We start from the raw sequence: 20,095 nt of genomic DNA, 5'->3' as shown, positions 1-20,095 counted from the left end.
AAGCCCTGGTCTGGGAAGATCCCACATGCTGCGGAGCAACTAAGCCTGTGCGCCACAACTACTGAGACTGCGCTCCAGAGCCCACGAGCCACAACTACTGAGCCTGCGTGCCACAACTACTGAAGCCCATGTGCCTAGAGCCCATGCTTCACAGCAAGAGAAGCCACCACAATGAGAAGCCCGTGTACTGCAACGAAGAGTAGCCCACACTTGGCACAACTAGAGAAAGCCCACGTGTAGCAACTAAAACCCAACACAGCCAAAAATAAATAAATTAATTTATTAATTTAAAAGATAGATTCTCATTTGTTTCGTGGTTACATTGATCTTGTATAAGGGAGAAATAATAGACCAGTATATGATTTTCATATATTTAAAAATTGTGCAACTTTTTCTTCTCTGATAAGGACATTCACAGGGTTGAATTACAACATCCTTCTATTGCTGAGATACTTTGACATCATTCTTGGTGTATTATTAAAGATATACTTGGTACACTGTAACTATAATAATATACTTGGTACACTGTATTACTTTGCAATAATGTTTCAACAGTAGTCATTTAAAATGTGTCTGAGTTCCTACTCTGTGCCAGGAACTGTGCTGTTTGATGGGTTCTGAGAATATGGCAGTAAATGAGGCAGACAAGGCCCTTCACCTCCCAGAATTCCATACATTTTTTAGGAACTTCATGGAACCATTTGAAGCAGTTTGAAAATCATGGATTAGATCATTTATCATGTTTCTTTTTTTATTCTGAAACATTCTTTTTAAAAGACAGTTATGGACAATTAAGAAAGATGTTATCTTTATTTAAAGAAACATAGAGGAGCATTAAATCTTCACCCATAGGGCTTCCCTGGTGACGCAGTGGTTGAGAGTCCACCTGCCGATGCAGGGGACACGGGTTCGTGCCCCGGTCCAGGAAGATCCCACATGTCGCAGAGCGGCTGGGCCCGTGAGCCATGGCTGCTGAGCCTGCGCGTCTGGAGCCTGTGCTCCGCAACGGGAGAGGCCACAACAGTGAGAGGCCCGCGTACTGCAAAAAAAAAAAAAAAAGATCTTCACCCATATTTAAAGCCCCTGCTTAAGCTTAGAGTAATGAATAATTATGAAATGTATGTTTACTAAGTATAAGTAAGTACTTCTTAGAGACATTAAGTGCTGTAGAATTTTATAGTACTTCCTGCCTATGATTGTTTGCTACATGGTAGGAGGTTTTTTTTTTTTTTTTATGAAGGATTATAGTGATGGGTAGATACATTTACAAAAAATTAGACACAGTGCCTGTGGTAAAATAGTGTATGTGATCTGAATGAGTGTGTTGAATGAGTATGTTTAACTTGAATACCAGACTAACTTCCTAAAGGCTAATGAAATCATATACATAAAAGAAAGATTGAAATCTTTACCCTTCTGTTATTAGAATCCATTAATCCATTATTAGAATCCATCAGGTCCAATATACTTGCTTTGTCTGGTAGTGATACCTAAATAAGGTAAAGATATTCATAACTTGTCATTTCCCTTAGTATTATTCTTACTTAAAAATGAATAGCTTTGACTTTGCACTGTAGATAGGAATGACTGGACAAAAATTTTAGATGGTGTTATGTATTGTTATTCACATTAATTTATAATTTTCTAGGTGATTAATGATCCTATCCATGGTCACATTGAATTTCACCCTCTTCTCATCCGAATCATCGACACACCTCAATTTCAGCGCCTGCGATATATTAAGCAGTTGGGAGGCGGTTACTATGTTTTTCCAGGAGCTTCACACAATCGATTTGAGCATAGTCTAGGGTAAGAAGGGTATTGGGGTGGGGAACTTATAGTTATTAAGTCCCTTCTTGGTCACATCGTATCTTTTAGAAAACAAATAGTTTTATAAAATGGTAATAATAGCCTTATTTTTTTTAAGAGCCTTGTTTGACTGAGACAATCAATATTTGACTTTTTTTTCCTTTGGCCGAGCCATGTGGCATGCAGGATCTTAGTTCCCCAGCCAGGGATCGAACCCGTGCCCCGTGCAGTGGAAGCGTGGAGTCCTAACCATTGGACTGCCAGGGAATTCCCAATAATATCCTTATTTTATTGATGAGAAAGTTGAAGGTTTGATTTACTTTGCTCTACTTTACTTATTTTATGTATTCTTAGAAGCCACCTCAAATCCTTCCTGGAAAGAAAATGAAAGTGCCTGGAAGGACTTTTAGATGAAATATTTGTGTTTAAATATTATTTAAAAATTAATAGGGTTGGTTACTGATATAATTAACTTTGTAAGTTTGATTATTTAATTTTCCTACATTTCCTATTTAGTCTTATACATAATTGCCCTTTAAAACCACATCGTTGGGCTCCCCTGGTGGCGCAGTGGTTAAGAATCTGCCTGCCAATGCAGGGGACACAGGTTCGAGCCCTGGCCTGGGAAGATCCCACATGCCGCAGAGCAACTAAGCCTGTGTGCCACAACTACTGAGCCCGTGTGCCACAACTACTGAAGCCTGTGCACCTAGAGCCTGTGCTTCTCGACAAGAGAAGCCACCGCAATGAGAAGCCTGTGCACCACAACGAAGATTAGCCCCTGCTCTCTGCAACTAGAGGAAGCCCACATGCAGCATCAAAGACCTAATGCAGCCAAAAATAAATTTAAAAAAACGAAAAACAAAAAAACCACATTGTTTTCTTACCTATCAGGAAACGTGTAAATCAGAAAAGCATTCACAAGCTTAGAGAAGGTGGTACCTCTGTTACATACAACATAGTTGAGACTTTGCTTGCTCTGCCTTTTTTTTTTTTTTTTTGCCTGCGTTTGGACTTCTTTGATGCGCACAGGCTTTCTCTAGTTGCCGCGAGTGTGGGCTACTCTTCATTGCAGTGCACGGGCTTCTCATTGCAGTGCCTTCTCTTGTTGCGGAACATGGGCTCTAGGTGTGCGGGCTTCGGCAGTTGTGACACATGGGCTCAGTAGTTGTGGCTCGTGGGCTCTAGAGCGCAGGCTCAGTAGTTGTGGCGCACTGCCTTAGTTGCTCCGTGCATGTGGGATCTTCCCGGACCAGGGCTCGAACCCATGTCCCTTGCATTGGCAGGCGGTAACCACTGCACCGCCAGAGAAGTCCCTGGTCTTCTTTTTTCATTATAAAAATGTAGAGCCAGGTGGACATAGGCGCAGAAGAATCAGACAGTTATCTAGATTTTCATGAAGTACTCACAGTGTAAGTGGTCCACCCCTTATCAATGGGGTATATGCTCCTAGACTCCCAGTGGATGCCTGAAACCACAAATACTACCAAACCTTATTTATACTATGTTTTTTCCTTAAAAATACATACCTATGATAAAGTTTAATTTATAAATTAAGCACAGTAAGAGATTAACAACAACTAATAATAAAATGGAACAATTATAACAATACAGTGCAATAAAAGTTATGTGCATGTGGTTTCTCTCTTTCAGAATATCTTATTGTACAAATTTAATGCCTTTGCCATCTTAATTAAGCACTTATCACACACCGTGGCTGTAACTTTGACAGTTTGAGATGCAACAGCAAAACTAGCACAAATTTCTTTTTCCTTCTTCACTATTTCACAGGTAGAAGATTTGTTCTTATGATAGATCTTAGCAACCTCAGCGTACAATTTTGTTCTATCTTTATTGAGTTGAGAATTTTGACCGTTTCACTCACTTACTGGAAGCACTTCTCGACTTGTCTTTGGCACATCTGAATTGCCAGCTTTACTACTCTTGCACTTTGGGGCCATTATGAAGTAAAATAAGGGTCACTTGAACACAAGCACTGTGGAAACCTTGGCCGTCAATCTGATGATTGTGTTGGCTACTAAGTGATTTAATGTGTGGGACACGCTGGACAAAAGAATGATTCACGACACAGTCGTGATGGAGCAGAACAGTGTGATATTTCATCATGCTACTCAGAATGAAGTATAATTTAAAACTTATGAATTGTGTATTTCTGGAAGTTTCCATTTAATATTTTCAGACTATGATTAACTGCTGGTAACTGAAATGAGGAAAGTGAAACCAATAATAAGGGGAAACTGCTGCGTTACTTTGGTTTTGTTTGTTTGTTTAGAAGCATGTTTAATTAGCCAGAACACATGCATCTACTCAAATGTTTATTCATCAACAAATATTTATTGAAAACTTATTAGTGCCTACCAAACCAACAAGATATCAAGTGTTTCTATCCTTGTGAAGCTCAGAGTTTAGGGGGCAAGAAAGATATTGTATTCATTCAGGAAGTACTTTCAGGTAGAAATGCTAAAAGTGTATTTAACATTTGTTGAGCACCTTATCTACAATCTATGTTGTAAACATTACAATACCAGAAGCTCTGCTTTTAAAAAAAATTGTGGTAAAATACACAGAATATAAAATTTACCATCCTAACCATTTTTAAGTTTATAGTTCAATAGTGTTAAATATATCCACATTATTGTGCAACCAAGTTCCGGAACTTTTTCATCTCGCAAAACTGAAACTCTGTACCCATTGAATTCCCCATTCCTCTTCTCCCCAGTCCCTGGTAACCACCATTCTACTTTCTGTTCTAATGAATTTGACTGTTCTAGGTATCTCATATAAGTGATTTCATAGAGTATTTGTCTTTTTGTGATTGGCTTATTTCATTTAGCATAATTTCCCCAAGAGTCACTCATATTGGAGCATGTGTCAGAATATCCTTACTTTTTAAGGCTGAATAATATTCCATTGTATGTATATGTTACATTTCATTTATCCCTTCATTCATCTGTGGACTCTTGGGTTGCTTCCACCTCTTTGGCAATTGTGACCGCTATGAACGTGGATGTGCAAATATCCCTTCAAGACCCTGCTTTCACTTCTTTTGGGTATATACCCAGAAGTGGAATTACTGGATCATATGGTAATTCTATTTTTAATATTTTGAGAAACTGCTCTACTGTTTTCTATAGTGGCTGCACCATTTTACATTCCCACCAACAGTGTACAAGGGTTCCAATTTCTCCACATCCTGGCCAAAATTTGTTAGTTTTTGTTTTGTTTTATAATAGACATCCTAGGGACTTCCCTGGTGGTCCAGTGGTTAAGACTCTGTGCTTCCAGTGCAGCGGGGACGGGTTCAATCCCTGTTTGGGGAACTAAGATCTGCATGCTACGTGGAACAGCCAAAAAAAAAACCCCAAAAACCCTTCCTAATGGGTATGAGGTGGTGTCTCACTGTGATTTGATTTTGCATTTCCCTAATGATAAGTGATTGTGAGTCAAGAGGTCCTGCTTTTGGGAATCTGTGTGTTTCTGCCTAGTTCTGAAACAGACTATTCTGTTAAGTTGCCCTCGAGGTATATTAGAACATTTGAAAAACATATTGAAATTCTTGAGTGTTAACTGAAAGAAAAATGCACGATGTGAAAGTTATGAGTTAAGTTTTATTTGGGGACCTTACTGAGTACTATAGCCCAGGAGTTCTCAGATAGCTCTGAGGAACTGCTCCAGAGAGGTAAGGGAGGAGCCAGTATATATGTGAACTTTTTTGCTGGGGAAAACATGTGGTCAAGTGTAAAAAGATTACTGCTAATCACAAATGTAGACCAAAAAAATGTTACCTGTCATTCTAGTAAACAACAAATATTGCCCGCCGTCAAGCCATCAAGCCACTGCAGCTGCCCCCAGTGCTGCACCCAGAGGGGAATTCAGGGTGGAGAAAAACAGCATGCTGGCCCTAGATAGATCAGATGAATATCTAAGGAATAATTTCAATGACCCCAGACTCTTACATCTTCCCATACATAGGAAAATGCTAAAAATTATTAACTTGAGGTGACTGGTTTTTGTCATTAGCAGTAGTCTTTTGATGTTGCACGAAATGTTTTTTTTTTTCACCAGAAACTCCTATATACCCTGGTTCCTCCCTTACCTCTTTGGAACAATGCCTCAGTGCTGTCTGAGACTGTTTCCCGGGCTAGAGTCCTCAGTAAGATCTCTGAATAAAACATAACTTGGAACTTTTAGGTAGTGTTTTTCTTCAGTTGACAGTTCAGTGACCACGAAGGGATCCAGAGCCAACTTTTCTCCTTTGCCTGAACTTTACGAGGATCTGGAGCCTTGGTACTAGCAGAGGCCTCTTGTGCCCGTCTGTCTCCTCAGTGAGTCCAGATGAATTTGGATGAGTGTCTCCTGGATCTTGGATCTCTTGTTATTCGCTTATGGTCCTAAGTTTTATTTGGTGGTATTTAACTTCTCACTGGAAGAGTAGGTTTTCCTTGAACTTAGTTTCAAAAAGAGGTAACAGGGTTATCTTCAGTTGAAAGACATTAGGAAGATTGTGGTCAGTTGAATGACAGAGTGGGTTATCCTCACTTGAAAGACACTGGGAAGATTTTGCTCAGTTAAAAAACGCTGATGGGTTACCCCAATTGACAGACACTGGGAAATTTTTATTATGTACGTACAGAATTTGTACTTGCAAGTACTTGCTTAATTGGGAATTAAAGCTCATCCTAAAAATGGCCAAACTGGGGTTCTTTTGACATTCCAAAATTAATTTTTTTTTCATATGCAGCTAGAAAAACCCAACTTGATAAAACATCTTTTCAAAATTCTGAACTTAAAGAAACAAAAGCCCTTCTGGGAGAACTTGCATTTCTCTACCTGTGTCTTAGAGATGTAAATGTTCTACCTGATCTTCTTAGACTTTTTTTTTTTTTCTCCTGTGTTCTGAGAGCTTGGTCTCTGCTACCCAGGAGGTACACATATGGTGTACATTTGGCAACCAGTCAAATAGACTGGAATTCTGAGCAATCTTTTTGCCTGGCTGTATCAACTCTCAGGAAAATTTGTCATAAGGGGTCCCAGCCCATAAGGGGCCTTTGTCATCTCAACCTTCATTGCAACCACCTGTACAACGAAGGACTTTACTCTCTTAGGCTATTTGGGGGAGGAAATTTCTAAATCTTATGAAGGCTACATCCTTTGCACTCTCTTGTGGGGATGCCTCTTGCATTTTATTGGTTTGAGTCACTATTAAGATACTATTCATCGGACTTCCCTGGTGGTGCAGTGGTTGAGAGTCCGCCTGCCCATGCAGGGGACACAGGTTCGTGCCCCGGTCCGGGAAGGTCCCACATGCCGCGGAGCGGCTAGGCCCGTGAGCCATGGCCACTGAGCCTGCGCGTCCGGAGCCTGCGCTCCGCAACGGGAGAGGCCACAACAGTGAGAGGCCCGCATACCGCAAAAAAAAAAAAAAAGATACTATTCATCAATGACCAGACAGTGAATCCTTAAAATTGGAGAAACTTGGTAAATTAGTAAATTTTTTAGAGAGCTCTCATAACAAACAGCTGTTTTATTTTTACCTATAAAAAAACAAATTAGAAGATGGTAGTATATATAAAACAGCTAACCTAAGAACTCCCTTAGTTTATTTATTTATCTTTTTTTTAGCATTTTTAGTTTTTTTCTTAACTTTAAAAAAATTTGAATATCTTATTTTCCCCCAGCTGTATCATGATATAATTGACATATAACGTTGTGTATGTTTAAGGTGTACAACATGATTTGATACAGTTTTCTTTGTCATAAGTTGTGGATTTAATTCCATTGATTTAAATGTTACCTTTTGTTGTAAATTCACCACATATTCCATTAAGAATAGAGACCATATTATCTAGTTCAACAATGCTATATATAAAATAGATACCCAACAAGGACCTACTGTATAGCACAGGGAACTATACTCAGTATTTTGTTTTTTGTTTCTTGTTTTTTTATCTCTTCTTGATTTTGTGGACTTAACATAGGTGTTGAATTTATCTTGTCACTGACTTTATCCAATTATTTTTTTTTACTTTTATTTTTTTATGCAGCAGGTCCTTATTAGTCATCAATTTTATACACATCAGTGTATACATGTCAACCCCAATCGCCCAATTCATCACACACACACACCCCCGCCGCTTTCCCCCCTTGGTGACCATAAGTTTGTTCTCTACATCTGTGTCTCAATTTCTGCCCTGCAAACCGGTTCATCTGTACCATTTTTCTAGGTTCCACATATATGTGTTAGCATACGGTATTTGTTTTTCTCTTTCTGACTTACTTCAGTCTGTATAACAGTCTCTAGATCCATCCACATCCCTACAAATGACCCAATTTCAGAACTCCCTTAGTTTAAAAGAGACAAAAATAAACCAGTTTGGGAAGCCTTATTTGTAGTCTCTAGGGTTACCCTCAATGGGCCTTACAGATGCTAATGAAAACATTAGGTTAAGTAATGTTAATTGGGTTGGTTAATAGGGAAAAAAAGCTGAGGGGAAAGTTAAGAGACTTCTTCCCAAGAAGGTGGAAATTTTAACGGGACTTGTCTCAACAGGATAAAAATCTTTAGATGGTTATTAAGAAATTGGATAAATAAAATGGATGGTAATGAGATTAAAACAAACGTTTTTATACAACACTATGTAAGGTTGGATGGGCCAAGGGGACATCTTATTGGTCCCCAACATTAAGGGCCCCGAAGAAGTCCATTCTATCATTCTATTTACCCCAGTTTAATACACACACACACACACACACACACACACACACACACACACACACACACACACACACACACATATATATTTAAAAGGCTGGAAGAAAATTACACTGAGATACCTGATCAACAGTTGAACAATTGTTTGGGGCAACAATTAGACCAATTAATCAAGTTAAAGGTTTTTTAAAAAGGCCTGTGTCCCTGGGCTCAACCCCTCCCTGGAGACCCCAGAGCCTTTATACAAAAATAGATAAAATAGCCAGAGAATAAAAAGGAAAGTTTCTAGGACTCCTTGTAAGACCACAGCTTGTTGATGGGGTCCTAATGGAGGCTAAAGTTAAAGGTGTAAGAGTTGATTGAATCGAGATGACAGTTTATAAAAGTAGGTATATTTAAGTGGGCTTAATATAAGATGTTTATATCTCTTTTGCCTCACTATATTGTGTGTAGACATTATGTCTCACTGGGGAATGCTTCCCCTGCCTGGTATTATGAGACAGGGTATGTAAATCTGCCCCTCAGAAAATATTAATTTAAATATACAAAAAAAAAAAAAAAACCCAGTAAGGTTACATGAACCCACACAATATAATGTAAAACTAGGGGCTAATATTCAGAAGCTAATAATAATCAAATTAAAGAAAATGTAGTTGGGCAAATCAATCTTTTAATAAATCATTTAGGCAGCAGAGCAGTTCTTTGGGGAATTAAAAACAACTGTCTTTGTCTTGCAAATCCCTACAAATCAGAAATGTAATACAGCCCAAAATGACCTGAGACTGAGCCTATAGCTAGTTCAATCAGGTAGACTCTGAAACAAAAAAGGGGAAAAGAGGGCTTTTTATACTCAAACTGCTGGGAAGGCTCCTTCACCCAAAGTCTAATTCACAGCCTCCTTAAGGATTTATCAAGGACAAATACAAATCTTAACAGTCGCTCATCTTTCAAACAGAAGAGTAATTTTTTCATTTTTGTTTTGTTTTTTCCGCTCTGCAGCGTAGGGTATCTAGCAGGACGTCTAGTTCGTGAACTGAGTGAAAAACAACCAGAGCTGCAGATAAGTGAACGAGATATGCTCTGTGTTCAGATCGCTGGTCTTTGTCATGATCTCGGTAAGCAGTTCAAAGAGCCAGAGTTCTAATGTAAAAACCACATGGTACCTCTCTTTGAAATTAAAAAATCCAACTAACTAGGAGAATATGAAAGTTGTGTTTTAATTCTTCAGTTAACATTAATGTAAATGTGCCATTGCTTCTTCCTAGAATGATTCATAAGCCCAAAGCATTGCTATTTTTTTTGTAGACTTTCAGTGAATTTCCCATGTTAAACATCTTTGTTGCAGGTTATATGAAGGGACTTTCTGATAGTGATTTTTTTCTGACTACTGTGTGTTGGATGATGTGAATTTGATTTTTCCTTTATCTTGGTTGAAATAAAATTGCCATTTTCCTTTAGATAATTTGTCAAATCTATTCTTCTCACACCTAGAATACATAATCTGCTCTAACAGATTAACAACGGATTTAGAGAACTTCTTTTCTTCCCTGACCCATGTGAGGTCTTGGGCCACTTAAATCCAAGTAGAAGAATATCATCCTTTTCCATGGTCAAAGAAAGAGAAAAAGGACTGTTCTCTTTTATCACAGGAGATTTTTCCCCTATCCTTGTAATTTTTTTTTTTTTTTCGCTGTAGGCGGGCCTCTCACTGTTGTGGCCTCTCCCATTGTGGAGCACAGGCTCCTGACGCGCAGGCTCAGCAGCCATAGCTCACAGGCCCAGCCGCTCCGTGGCATGTGGGATCCTCCCGGACCGGGGCACGAACCCGTGTCCCCTGCATCAGCAGGCGGACTCTCAACCACTGTGCCACCAGGGAAGCCCTAGCCTTGTAATTTATTCCTACCTGTTGGAGGATCCTAAGAGTTTGCATGTGCCCTCAGTGCAGGGAAAGGGAGGTTTCAGTAGCCAGATACTTAAAGGCATAGGGCACGCTCTTCAGCATGTCCCCTTGGAGATTTCAGTAGGACCAGTATCAGCCCTAGATCATAAATTTAACAGATTTTTGGTATTTTGAGAGGGAATCATTGGAAACTTTTTCCAATTTCTAGGAGTCTGAGCTCTATAGTAACAAGCCTTTGTGTACAGACTGCAACATGCAAAAAGGCCCAGGGCTGGTCCAGGTAGGCTCCCTTTCCCATCTATCAGGACCCCCTGCGGATACAAAAAAAACCCCCCAAAACCCCAAAATCCTGGATGCTCAAGCCCCTTATATAAAATTTGCATATAACCCACACACATCCTCCCATGTACTTTAAATCAATTCTAAATTACTTATAATACCAGCACAATGTAAGCTATATGTAAATAGTTGCCAGCAAGCCTGGCAAATTCAAGTTTTGCTTTTTGGAACTTTCTGGAATTTTTTTTTCTGAATATTTTTTTGTCCGAGGTTGATTGAATCTGCGGATGCAGAGGGCCAACTGTAACTCCTTCAGAAATTCTGATAATCCAGAGTTGTGCCTCAGCAAAGTTTCATATTACTAGATGTTGTGGAATGTTAAGATCACTTATGAATAAGATAAAGTAGTGATCTCCACTTTTGATTGCCCATATCATCAGTAAAAACCCAAGATAAGCCCTGATATGTGTATATTTATTATAAAATAAATTACATACATTATAAAATTTACATAAAAATAGATGTTTTTAAAGGTTGAGAGTAATAAAGTTCTAATATTTTCTTCCTAACCCTAGTGGATTGTGTTAAAACTGCTGTTCTAACACTACCAATATATAATCTGAAGAAGCCAAAAGTTTTTGTCATTAACATTCCTTTGGTTACACAAAACTGTCCTTTTATCAGATTTATGTAAACTATGGTGACTCAGAGACCCCTCAGTGGAGAGCTTACCTTCCTGTATTTGTTCTGCTTCCTGTTCTCTTGTTTTAGAAAATAGGAAGGAAGGGTTTGTTCCTTTTTGTGATGTATTTATAGATTATTAATTTCTATTGATATTCAAGTTTAACTAAAAAGATTTACATTTTACCAATTTACAAACATTTTTCTTGTTCTAAGGCTGCTTTTGTTTTTAAGGTCATGGGCCATTTTCTCATATGTTCGATGGAAGATTTATTCCACTTGCTCGCCCAGATGTGAAATGGACGGTATGTATTCATATATTTAATAGTCAATAAAATAAAGACTAAGCAATGACTGCTGTGTTAAAGTATTCTTCCTTTTACAGTTTTTCAGAGTGTTTATATATAATGCTTTCATTTGATCCTCACAGTAATCTCTAAGGAGGAAATCATTATCTCCAGTTTCTTAAGTATAAAGGAACTTGAAATTCATAGAGGTGTATTGATGCACCAAAAATCACAAAGTTGTTAAATGATAAAGCCAGCACTAGAAAACCAGGTTTCCTAGCTTCTAATTTAATGCTCTTTCTACTCTATCACACTAGTATAAAATAAAAAATAAAAGGCTGACTCTGGCTTTGACTCATTTTGTATGACCATGAAGTAACTAATACCAGCTAAGTTCATTTTTTTTTTTTTTGCTAAGTTCATTTTATACTTACAGATTTGCAGGTGACTGACCTGTATTTTTGGAATCAATTTTTGAGAAGTAAAGTTAGGTCAACTCCTATTTTGGGCCACACTATTATTTGGAGTAGAAAAAGGTATTAATACATATTGAACACTTCTTACATGTCAACCACTATTTTTTCTCTCTCTCTTTAAAGGTAATTCGTATACAATATGTTGTACAGATCTTCAGTGTACAGTTCAGTGAGTTTTGACAAATGTATACATCCATGTAGCCACTACCCAAGTTGAGATATAGAATATTTTCATCTTCCTGGAAAATTCCTTTGTGACCCTTTTCAGTCAGTTCCTACATCTCCCTCCCACTATTACCTTCTGATTTTTATAAACAGACTAGTTTTGCCTGTCTTAGAGTTGATAAGAGTAGAATCCTATAATAGGTACTCTTTTGTGTCTTGCTCTTATTCACTCAACACAATGATTTTGAGATTCGTTGGTGTGTCATGCATCAGTTGTCGGTCCCTGCTCATTGCTGAGGTAGTATTCCATTGTATGAATAAGTTATGATTTTTTATTTTTTCTCCTTTTGTAGAATTTGGGTTGTTTTCAGTTTTTTGGCTGTTATGAATAAAGATGCTATGCATGTTACTGTACACGATTTTTATGGAAAACGTTTTCATTTGTCTTAGGTTCATCTAGGAGTAGAATTGCTGGGTCATCAAGTAGATGGATACTTAACTTTATAAGCAACTACCGGACGTTTCCCATTTTACACTCTGCCAGCAATATGAGAGTGCCTGTTGTTCCATAGCCTCCCCAACATTTAGTTTTTTAAGTTATTCTTTCTAATGAGTGTGAAATGGTCTCTTATAGGATTTTTTTTTTTTTTTTGGCATCCTCTGTGGTATGTTGAGTACCATTTCCTGTACTTTGTCATTGATAAATCATCTTTTGTGAAGAGTTTTTCCATTTACTCATTTAAAAAATTTGAATGTTTGCCTTTTAGTTATCAATTTGAGTAATTATATATATAGTCAGATACATGTATTGTGAATATAGTCCCTGTCCCCACCCCAGTCTCTGACTTACCAATTCATTTCTTTAATGAAGGTGGCTTTTGAGAAACAAAAATTTTAAATTTTGATGAAGTATTTCTGGTTCTTCAACCTAGTAAGATGGATAGTTTCTCTCCAGTTCTGCAGCCTTAGGGCCTCCCTCAGGCTAAAAGCCATAAAAGAACTGGAATATTGCCCACTGCCTTTCTCTTCCAAGTGTTTATTTCCCTCTAATATCTGCCTGCTTTTGGTCATAATCCAATACCTTCAGGAAGTTGTCCAGAGTTAGTTTTTTTCTCCAACAGGGTCGATTGAAATAGGATCTACTCAGCCATTCCCAAGTCTTTTTCTTTAAATATTTTGCCTTTAACATGTAAGTCCTTACCTCATGGGAATTTATTTCTCTGCATATGTGTGGTAGAAATCTGATTTCTTTTTTAATATGGATAATTGTTTATTGAATTTCCCCAGTGATCTGCAGTCAAACGCTCTACCACTGTCCCCACTGATTCTGTGATACCAACCCCAACATTTTTTTAACATTCTGTAATGATGAATCTTTCTGGATTCTGTTGCATTCCACACTTTTCATAATTGTTACTTCTTTATAAGTCTTGATAGCTGGTAGGACAGCTGTTTCTTTTATTAGGTATCTTTGGCCTTTTGCTCGTCTATTATAAATGTTGTAATTTTCTCCATAAAGGTTTTATACATCTTTTATTATATTTACTTCTAAGTTGCTTATAATTTTAGTTATTATTGTCTGTGCTATCTTTGTGGAACTTGAATTTTTCTGTATGTATAAATTTTTTTCTGAACCATTTGAAAGTGTGTTGTAGGCATGCCCGTTTATTCCTAAAGCTTCAGTAGGTATTTCCTAAAAATAAGAACATTCTCTTACATAACCTCAGTACATTTATTAAAATCAGGAAATTATTATTGATACAGTACTATTATCTAATTTACAGACTTTCTATCAAATTTCAACAACTGTCCATATAGAAAAGGGGAAAGAAAACCATTTTTGGTCCTGATCCATCATACATTACCCTTAGTTGCCATTTCTCTTTAGTTTCTTTTGATCTGCAACAATTCTTCCGTCTTTATCTCTCATGACCTTGTCATTTTTTGAAGTATACAGGTAGATTATTTTGTGGATTGCCCCTTACTTTGAGTTTCAGTTTTCGGTTTCCTCATACTGTCAGACTATCTGTTTTTGGCAGAATGCCACGTGTGACCTTCTTAGTGTATCCCATCAGAGGCACATCCCATCAGAGGCACATAAGGTCTTTTTAAGCCATTACTGGTAATATTAACTTCAATCACCTGATTAAGGCCATGGCTGCCAAATTTCATAAACTTACTGTTTTTCCTCTATGTAATTGATATATATCTTGATTCAGTTAAAAAATAGATATAGGACTATTCAGGGTTTTGTCTTCATGTTTCTTGAGTTTGTTTTTGCTAAGACCTGTGACGTCTCCCTCCAGTGGGCCATTTGATCTTTATAACGATTATAAATGAGCAAGCAGAGACAGATGAGTAAAATGAGTCTAATTTGAGATTCCAGTCCAGATCTTGACTTCAGGGCTCTGAGACATTTTTGTTTTTACTGGCAAGTTTGGAATTACCCCCCCCCTTTTTTTTAATTAAATTTATATTTTATTTATTTTGGGGTGTGTTGGGTCTTTGTTTCTGTGCGAGGGCTTTCTGTAGTTGCAGCGAGCGGGGGCTACTCTTCATCGCGGTGCGCGGACCTCTCACTGTCGTGGCCTCTCTTGTTGCGGAGCACAGGCTCCAGACGCGCAGGCTCAGTAGTTGTGGCTCACGGGCCTAGTTGCTCCACGGCATGTGGGATCTCCCCAGACCAGGGCTCGAACCTGTGTCCCCTGTATTGGCAGGCAGATTCTCAACCACTGCACCACCAGGGAAGCCCTGGAATTACCCCTTTTTATCAGTAGATGGAAATGCTAATAGAACTTGCATCTTCACAAATTCCAAAGCTGATGAAACAATACAACTAAATTTTATAGTGGTATTCATTAAAATGGTATTCTATTGGGAATTCCCTGGCGGTCCAGTGGTTAGGACTCAGCTCTTTCACTGCTGGGGCCTGGGTTCAATCCCTGGTCTGGGAACTAAGATTCTGCAAGTGGTACATCTCAGAAAAAAAAAAAAACCTATTCTATCTTTATGATCTGGTAATATTCAGTTGTAGTGTACAATACTTATGTATTATAAATGATTATATCTCATTAAACATTTATGTAATAATGATGAACCTAGTTTGTAAAGGTTTATAGACTGGTAAAATAGAGAGGTTTTTTTTTTCCAGTCCCATCTGATATTTATTTATTTATTTGGCTGCATTGGGTCTTCGTTGCAGCATGTGGGATCTTTCCTTGCAGCACATGGGCTCTTCATTGCAGCTCGCGGGCTCTCCAGTTGTGGCACACAGGCTCTAGAGCTCGCGGGCTTAGTTGCCCCACAGCATGTGGGATCTTAGATCCCTGACCATGGATAGAACCTGCATCCCCTGCATTGGAAGGAGGATTCTTAACCACTGGACTACCAGGGGAGTCCCAATATAGACAAATTTGACAGATTTTTAAAAATATCTGTAAGATTATAGTTGAAAACTTGATAATTAACATGCATTAGAACCTTACCTCTGAATTACCTGGAGCCAAGAGTAATTTAAATAATGAGGGGTCTCTGATGGACTAGAGTCTACAACAGACCATACTGTGCTGACTTTTCCCAGCATGAACAGGGCTCGGTTATGATGTTTGAGCACCTAGTTAATTCTAACGGACTCAGAGATGTCATGGAACAGTATGGTCTCATCCCTGAAGAAGATATTTGGTTTATCAAGGAACAAATTACAGGACCACCTGAGTCACCCATCAAAGATTCTTCAAAGGTAAGTTTGTGTACAACTTAATTTGAACTGACTGGTTCCTTTCATCTAGTCTCTCTGCTTGATTCCTTCAGATCTATTTGAAGAGGTGACATTTGGCTATTTTAGAGAGACTAAATGATAAAATATGTGATACATTTCTACTGTTTAATGCAAAAAATAAAAGACTTATATAGTTCTTCCAGCTCTTAACTGAGTTCTTCAGAAGTTATCCCCCAAATTAAAATACATATATAAATATTTTTAATGAATATGTATGCAGTATTTTATATAGAAGCCTAAAGTAACTTAGTTTGGAAAATGTAGAAGTATGTCTTGTTTATTCATTAAAATTAACATATTTGAAATATTTAGATATGTGAAGACCTAGAAAAAAGTTGAATTAGTTTAGAGGGAAATATGTTTTGTTTCCTTTTTGATCTTTTTTATTTTACTTAGAAAAAAGAATTTCCCTTTGTGGTTTTTAAAGTTTTTTTCCTTAAAATATACAAAGCTACTTGTAAGGCATAAGATAAAGAGGTGGATTTTATAGCAAATATCCTGTTTCCAAAAAACAGAGCTCCTGGGAATTCCCTGGCAGTCCACTGGTTAGGACTGTGATGCTTTCACTGCTGAGGGCCCGGGTTCTGTCCCTAGTTGGGGAACTAGGATCCCACGGGCCAAACTGCGCCGCCAAAAAAACCCAAACAAACAAAATACAGAGTTCCAAAAATTCTTTGAATGGTGCATATCATTTAGACTAGATGTGTGGCTACTTTGAAAGACAATACAATTTTCATGCCTGAATTTAAGCATTAGAATATAAGGAACATTCTTACTAGTTCATAATTAGATCTTATATTTTTTTTAAATTTTTAAACAAGAAAGCTTGTTGGGGCTTCCCTGGTGGCGCAGTGGTTGAGAGTCCGCCTGCCGACGCAGGAGACACGGGTTCGTGCCCCGGTCCGGGAAGATTCGTGAGCCATGGCCGCTGAGCCTGCGCGTCCGGAGCCTGTGCTCCGCAACGGGAGAGGCCACAACAGTGAGAGGCCCGCGTAAAAAAAAAAAAAGAAAGAAAGAAAGCTTGTTGGTTATGGGAAGTGTAATAGAGTTAGGATCCTTCCGAAGGCACAAGGTTTAGTATTAACAGGGTATCACACTTTAGCATTTCTTTTCCCTTTTCTACTAATTTAGGAATTAAATGGAAGAAGGAATGAGTAGAACCTTCTCACTTACCTAACCTTCCCGTTCAAATATCTGTTTATAATTTTCAGATTAATACAGTTGCTTTGCTTTGCTTACAAATAGATTTGGCTCCTATCCTAAAACTTTCAGTGGGTTTTCTTGTCTTCCAGTGGCTATATAAAGGGCGTCCTAAAGAAAAAAGCTTCCTTTATGAGATAGTGGCCAATAAAAGAAATGGCATTGATGTGGACAAATGGGATTATTTTGCCAGGTATGCACTGAACACTTCAGAAAAGTTGTTTAAAATCCTTATATACTTTAAATATATACAATTTTTATTTAAATAAACAAACAAAATAAAATTCTTGTATAAATTTAGTGTTGATATTTAAGGTACCGTTTCCTTTGTTGAAATATTTAATTTCTCTGCTTTGGAATCTTTCTAGGGACTGCCATCATCTTGGAATCCAAAATAATTTTGATTACAAGCGCTTTATTAAGTTTGCCCGTGTCTGTGAGGTAGATGATAGGAAGCACATTTGTACTAGAGAAAAGGTAAGCTATGTCAGAGAACAACGAGGAAGGTATAGTTCCTAGTGTGAAATCTAGAAATAACCTTTAACTAATTTGGAAAAATCACTACCTGGTAAATTGTCAATCTCTTTACTTCATGCTTAGCATTTGGAAGTATCTTAAGGCTCTTTTCACTTTTACTGCATTGTTAAATAATAATAAAATTATGATAGACATTTATTGAATGTTGTGCTTTAGAGGGATTAACTCAATCCTCCTCCACCCTATGGAATAGATACTGTTATTATCCCATTTAACAGATGAGCAGATTGAAGCACAGAGAAGACATACAATTAATGGCAGAATTGGAATTTCAATCCAGGAAGTTTGGCTTGAGTATTATCCTTAATCACTATATTACGTGTTTCATGGTAGTTAAAATCCTAAAATCATTAGGTCCCATGCTAGGTTAGAATCATGTAACTAAAGAACATTACAGTATTATACTATAGAAGGTCTTTCTCTTGAGAATGAAGACTATAAGAATAATAATACCTAATTTCTAGAGGTATTGGGAAATTTAAAGACTATATTTAAGATGCCTAAAACAGAATGTGTCACTGAGTTAAAACACTCAGTAGGGCTTCCTTGGTGGCACAGTGGTTGAGAGTCCGCCTGCCGATGCAGGGGACACGGGTTCGTGCCCCGGTCCGGGAAGATCCCTAATCTGATCCTACATTGTTCCACATTCTTCTGCAGGAGGTTGGAAACCTGTATGACATGTTCCACACACGCAACTCTTTGCATCGCAGAGCTTATCAACACAAAGTTGGCAACATCATTGATACAATGTAAGAAATTCGATTGTTATTTCCCTATAAAATTTTCCATGATGCTTTGCTAGAGTATCATACTTGGGTCAAGTTGAGATTTCTAGGTAAATTCAAGTGAATTTTAAGTGAACAAACCTAAAATGGTTCGCTTAAACAAATAAAAACTAGCAGAAAGTGAACTTCATTAGAGGTGAGGAGGAAAGTGGGTAAAGAGGATAGATTCAAGCAGAAGATGGGGTTTAGGCTAGGCAGGAAGGAGGCCACGCTGGGATGGCTTAGACCTCCGCACAGGTAGTCGCTTAGGTACCAGATATTAGTCATGGAGGTGAGAGGTGGGACGTGGATAATTGATATTCTGAAATTAATGACAAAAATGAATTTTAAAGATTAAGATTAATGTCGCTCCTTACCCTGTCAATTATCAAAATTAGTAGCAAATAGTAAAACCTACAGGAATTTCACCTCTTCTCCCTGATCCAGTCAGAACCAAAGCAGAAAAGTACAGCCAGGTCTCTGTGTGACTCAAAGACCCCATGAGGAATTACCAAAAGTTGGGTGTGAGTCAAGTTAATTCCATGTCTCTAAAATAGTTTTAAATTGATTTATTTTAAGCCTTTCATGTTCATATTTAACATTTGTGTTGAGAAAATTTACCTTCTTTTCTACTCTTTTCCTCATCTCTTCTCATGAGCACACTGGTTAGAATTCTTTCTCCTATTTGTATGGTTGTCACTTTGGTAAGAGATTTTGTTGTTTTGTTTGTTTTTAATGTGGAGAATCAGAGAGATGTAGGTACAAAGCCTGGTACCACTTTTTCCTAACTTGATTAAATGAAAATTCCTTAATTTCTACATCTGTAAAATTGAGGCTGATTACATCTATCTTATAGTTGGAAAGATTAAATAAGATGATGTATTTAAAGCTCTGTTATAGTGCCTGGAACACAGTAAATGTAGTAGTTCACAAATCACCATGGATTTATTTAGCATGATTAAGAAGCAGTTGTCTTTTTTTTTTTTTTGCTTTTTTAAAAATTATAAGTTGCAGGTGTACAATATAGTGATTCACAACTTTTAAAGGTTGTATTCCATTTATAGCTATTATAAAATATTAGCTGTATTCCTCATTGTACAATATATCCTTGTAGCTTATTTTATACCTAATAGTTTATACCTCTTAATCCACTACCCCTATATTACCCCTCCCCACTTCCCTCTCCCCACTGGTAACCACTAGTTTGTTCTCTATATCTGTAAGTCTGAGCAGCAGTTGTCTTTAGAACATTGTGTCTCAAGATTTTATTTCCCTAAAGTAGAAAGATTTCCTTAACTTTAAGCAAGGCATAAAACAAATATTCAAAATTTCTCATAAGCATAAATGTTTATAAAATGATCTTTAGGATTACAGATGCCTTCCTCGAAGCAGACCCTTACATAGAGATAACAGGTTCTGAAGGAAAAAAGTATCACATTTCTACGGCAATTGATGACATGGAAGCCTTCACTAAGCTGACAGGTAA

The 20,095-nt window shown here is 37.6% G+C and overlaps 1 protein-coding gene across 2 annotated transcripts in view; it reads left to right on the top strand.

Moving 5' to 3' along the window:
• The window catches only part of SAMHD1 (SAM and HD domain containing deoxynucleoside triphosphate triphosphohydrolase 1), a 63,510-nt gene that overhangs the window by 17,928 nt on the left and 25,487 nt on the right, over positions 1–20,095 (top strand). The window contains exons 4-11 of one of the 2 annotated variants that reach the window (XM_082858221.1): positions 1,649–1,809; positions 9,542–9,657; positions 11,637–11,707; positions 15,911–16,069; positions 17,401–17,501; positions 17,677–17,785; positions 18,503–18,594; positions 19,976–20,091. In XM_082858221.1, the coding sequence (XP_082714347.1) occupies positions 1,649–1,809; positions 9,542–9,657; positions 11,637–11,707; positions 15,911–16,069; positions 17,401–17,501; positions 17,677–17,785; positions 18,503–18,594; positions 19,976–20,091 (925 nt within the window). The remainder of the gene's footprint in view (positions 1–1,648; positions 1,810–9,541; positions 9,658–11,636; positions 11,708–15,910; positions 16,070–17,400; positions 17,502–17,676; positions 17,786–18,502; positions 18,595–19,975; positions 20,092–20,095) is intronic. The other variant, XM_082858222.1, reaches the window with a different exon arrangement.

Source organism: Leucopleurus acutus (genome assembly GCF_964270905.1).
Source record: "Leucopleurus acutus genome assembly, chromosome: 16".
In the NCBI taxonomy this organism is placed as follows: Eukaryota; Metazoa; Chordata; class Mammalia; order Artiodactyla; family Delphinidae; genus Leucopleurus; species Leucopleurus acutus.
This window is presented reverse-complemented; position numbering and strand designations above follow the sequence as displayed.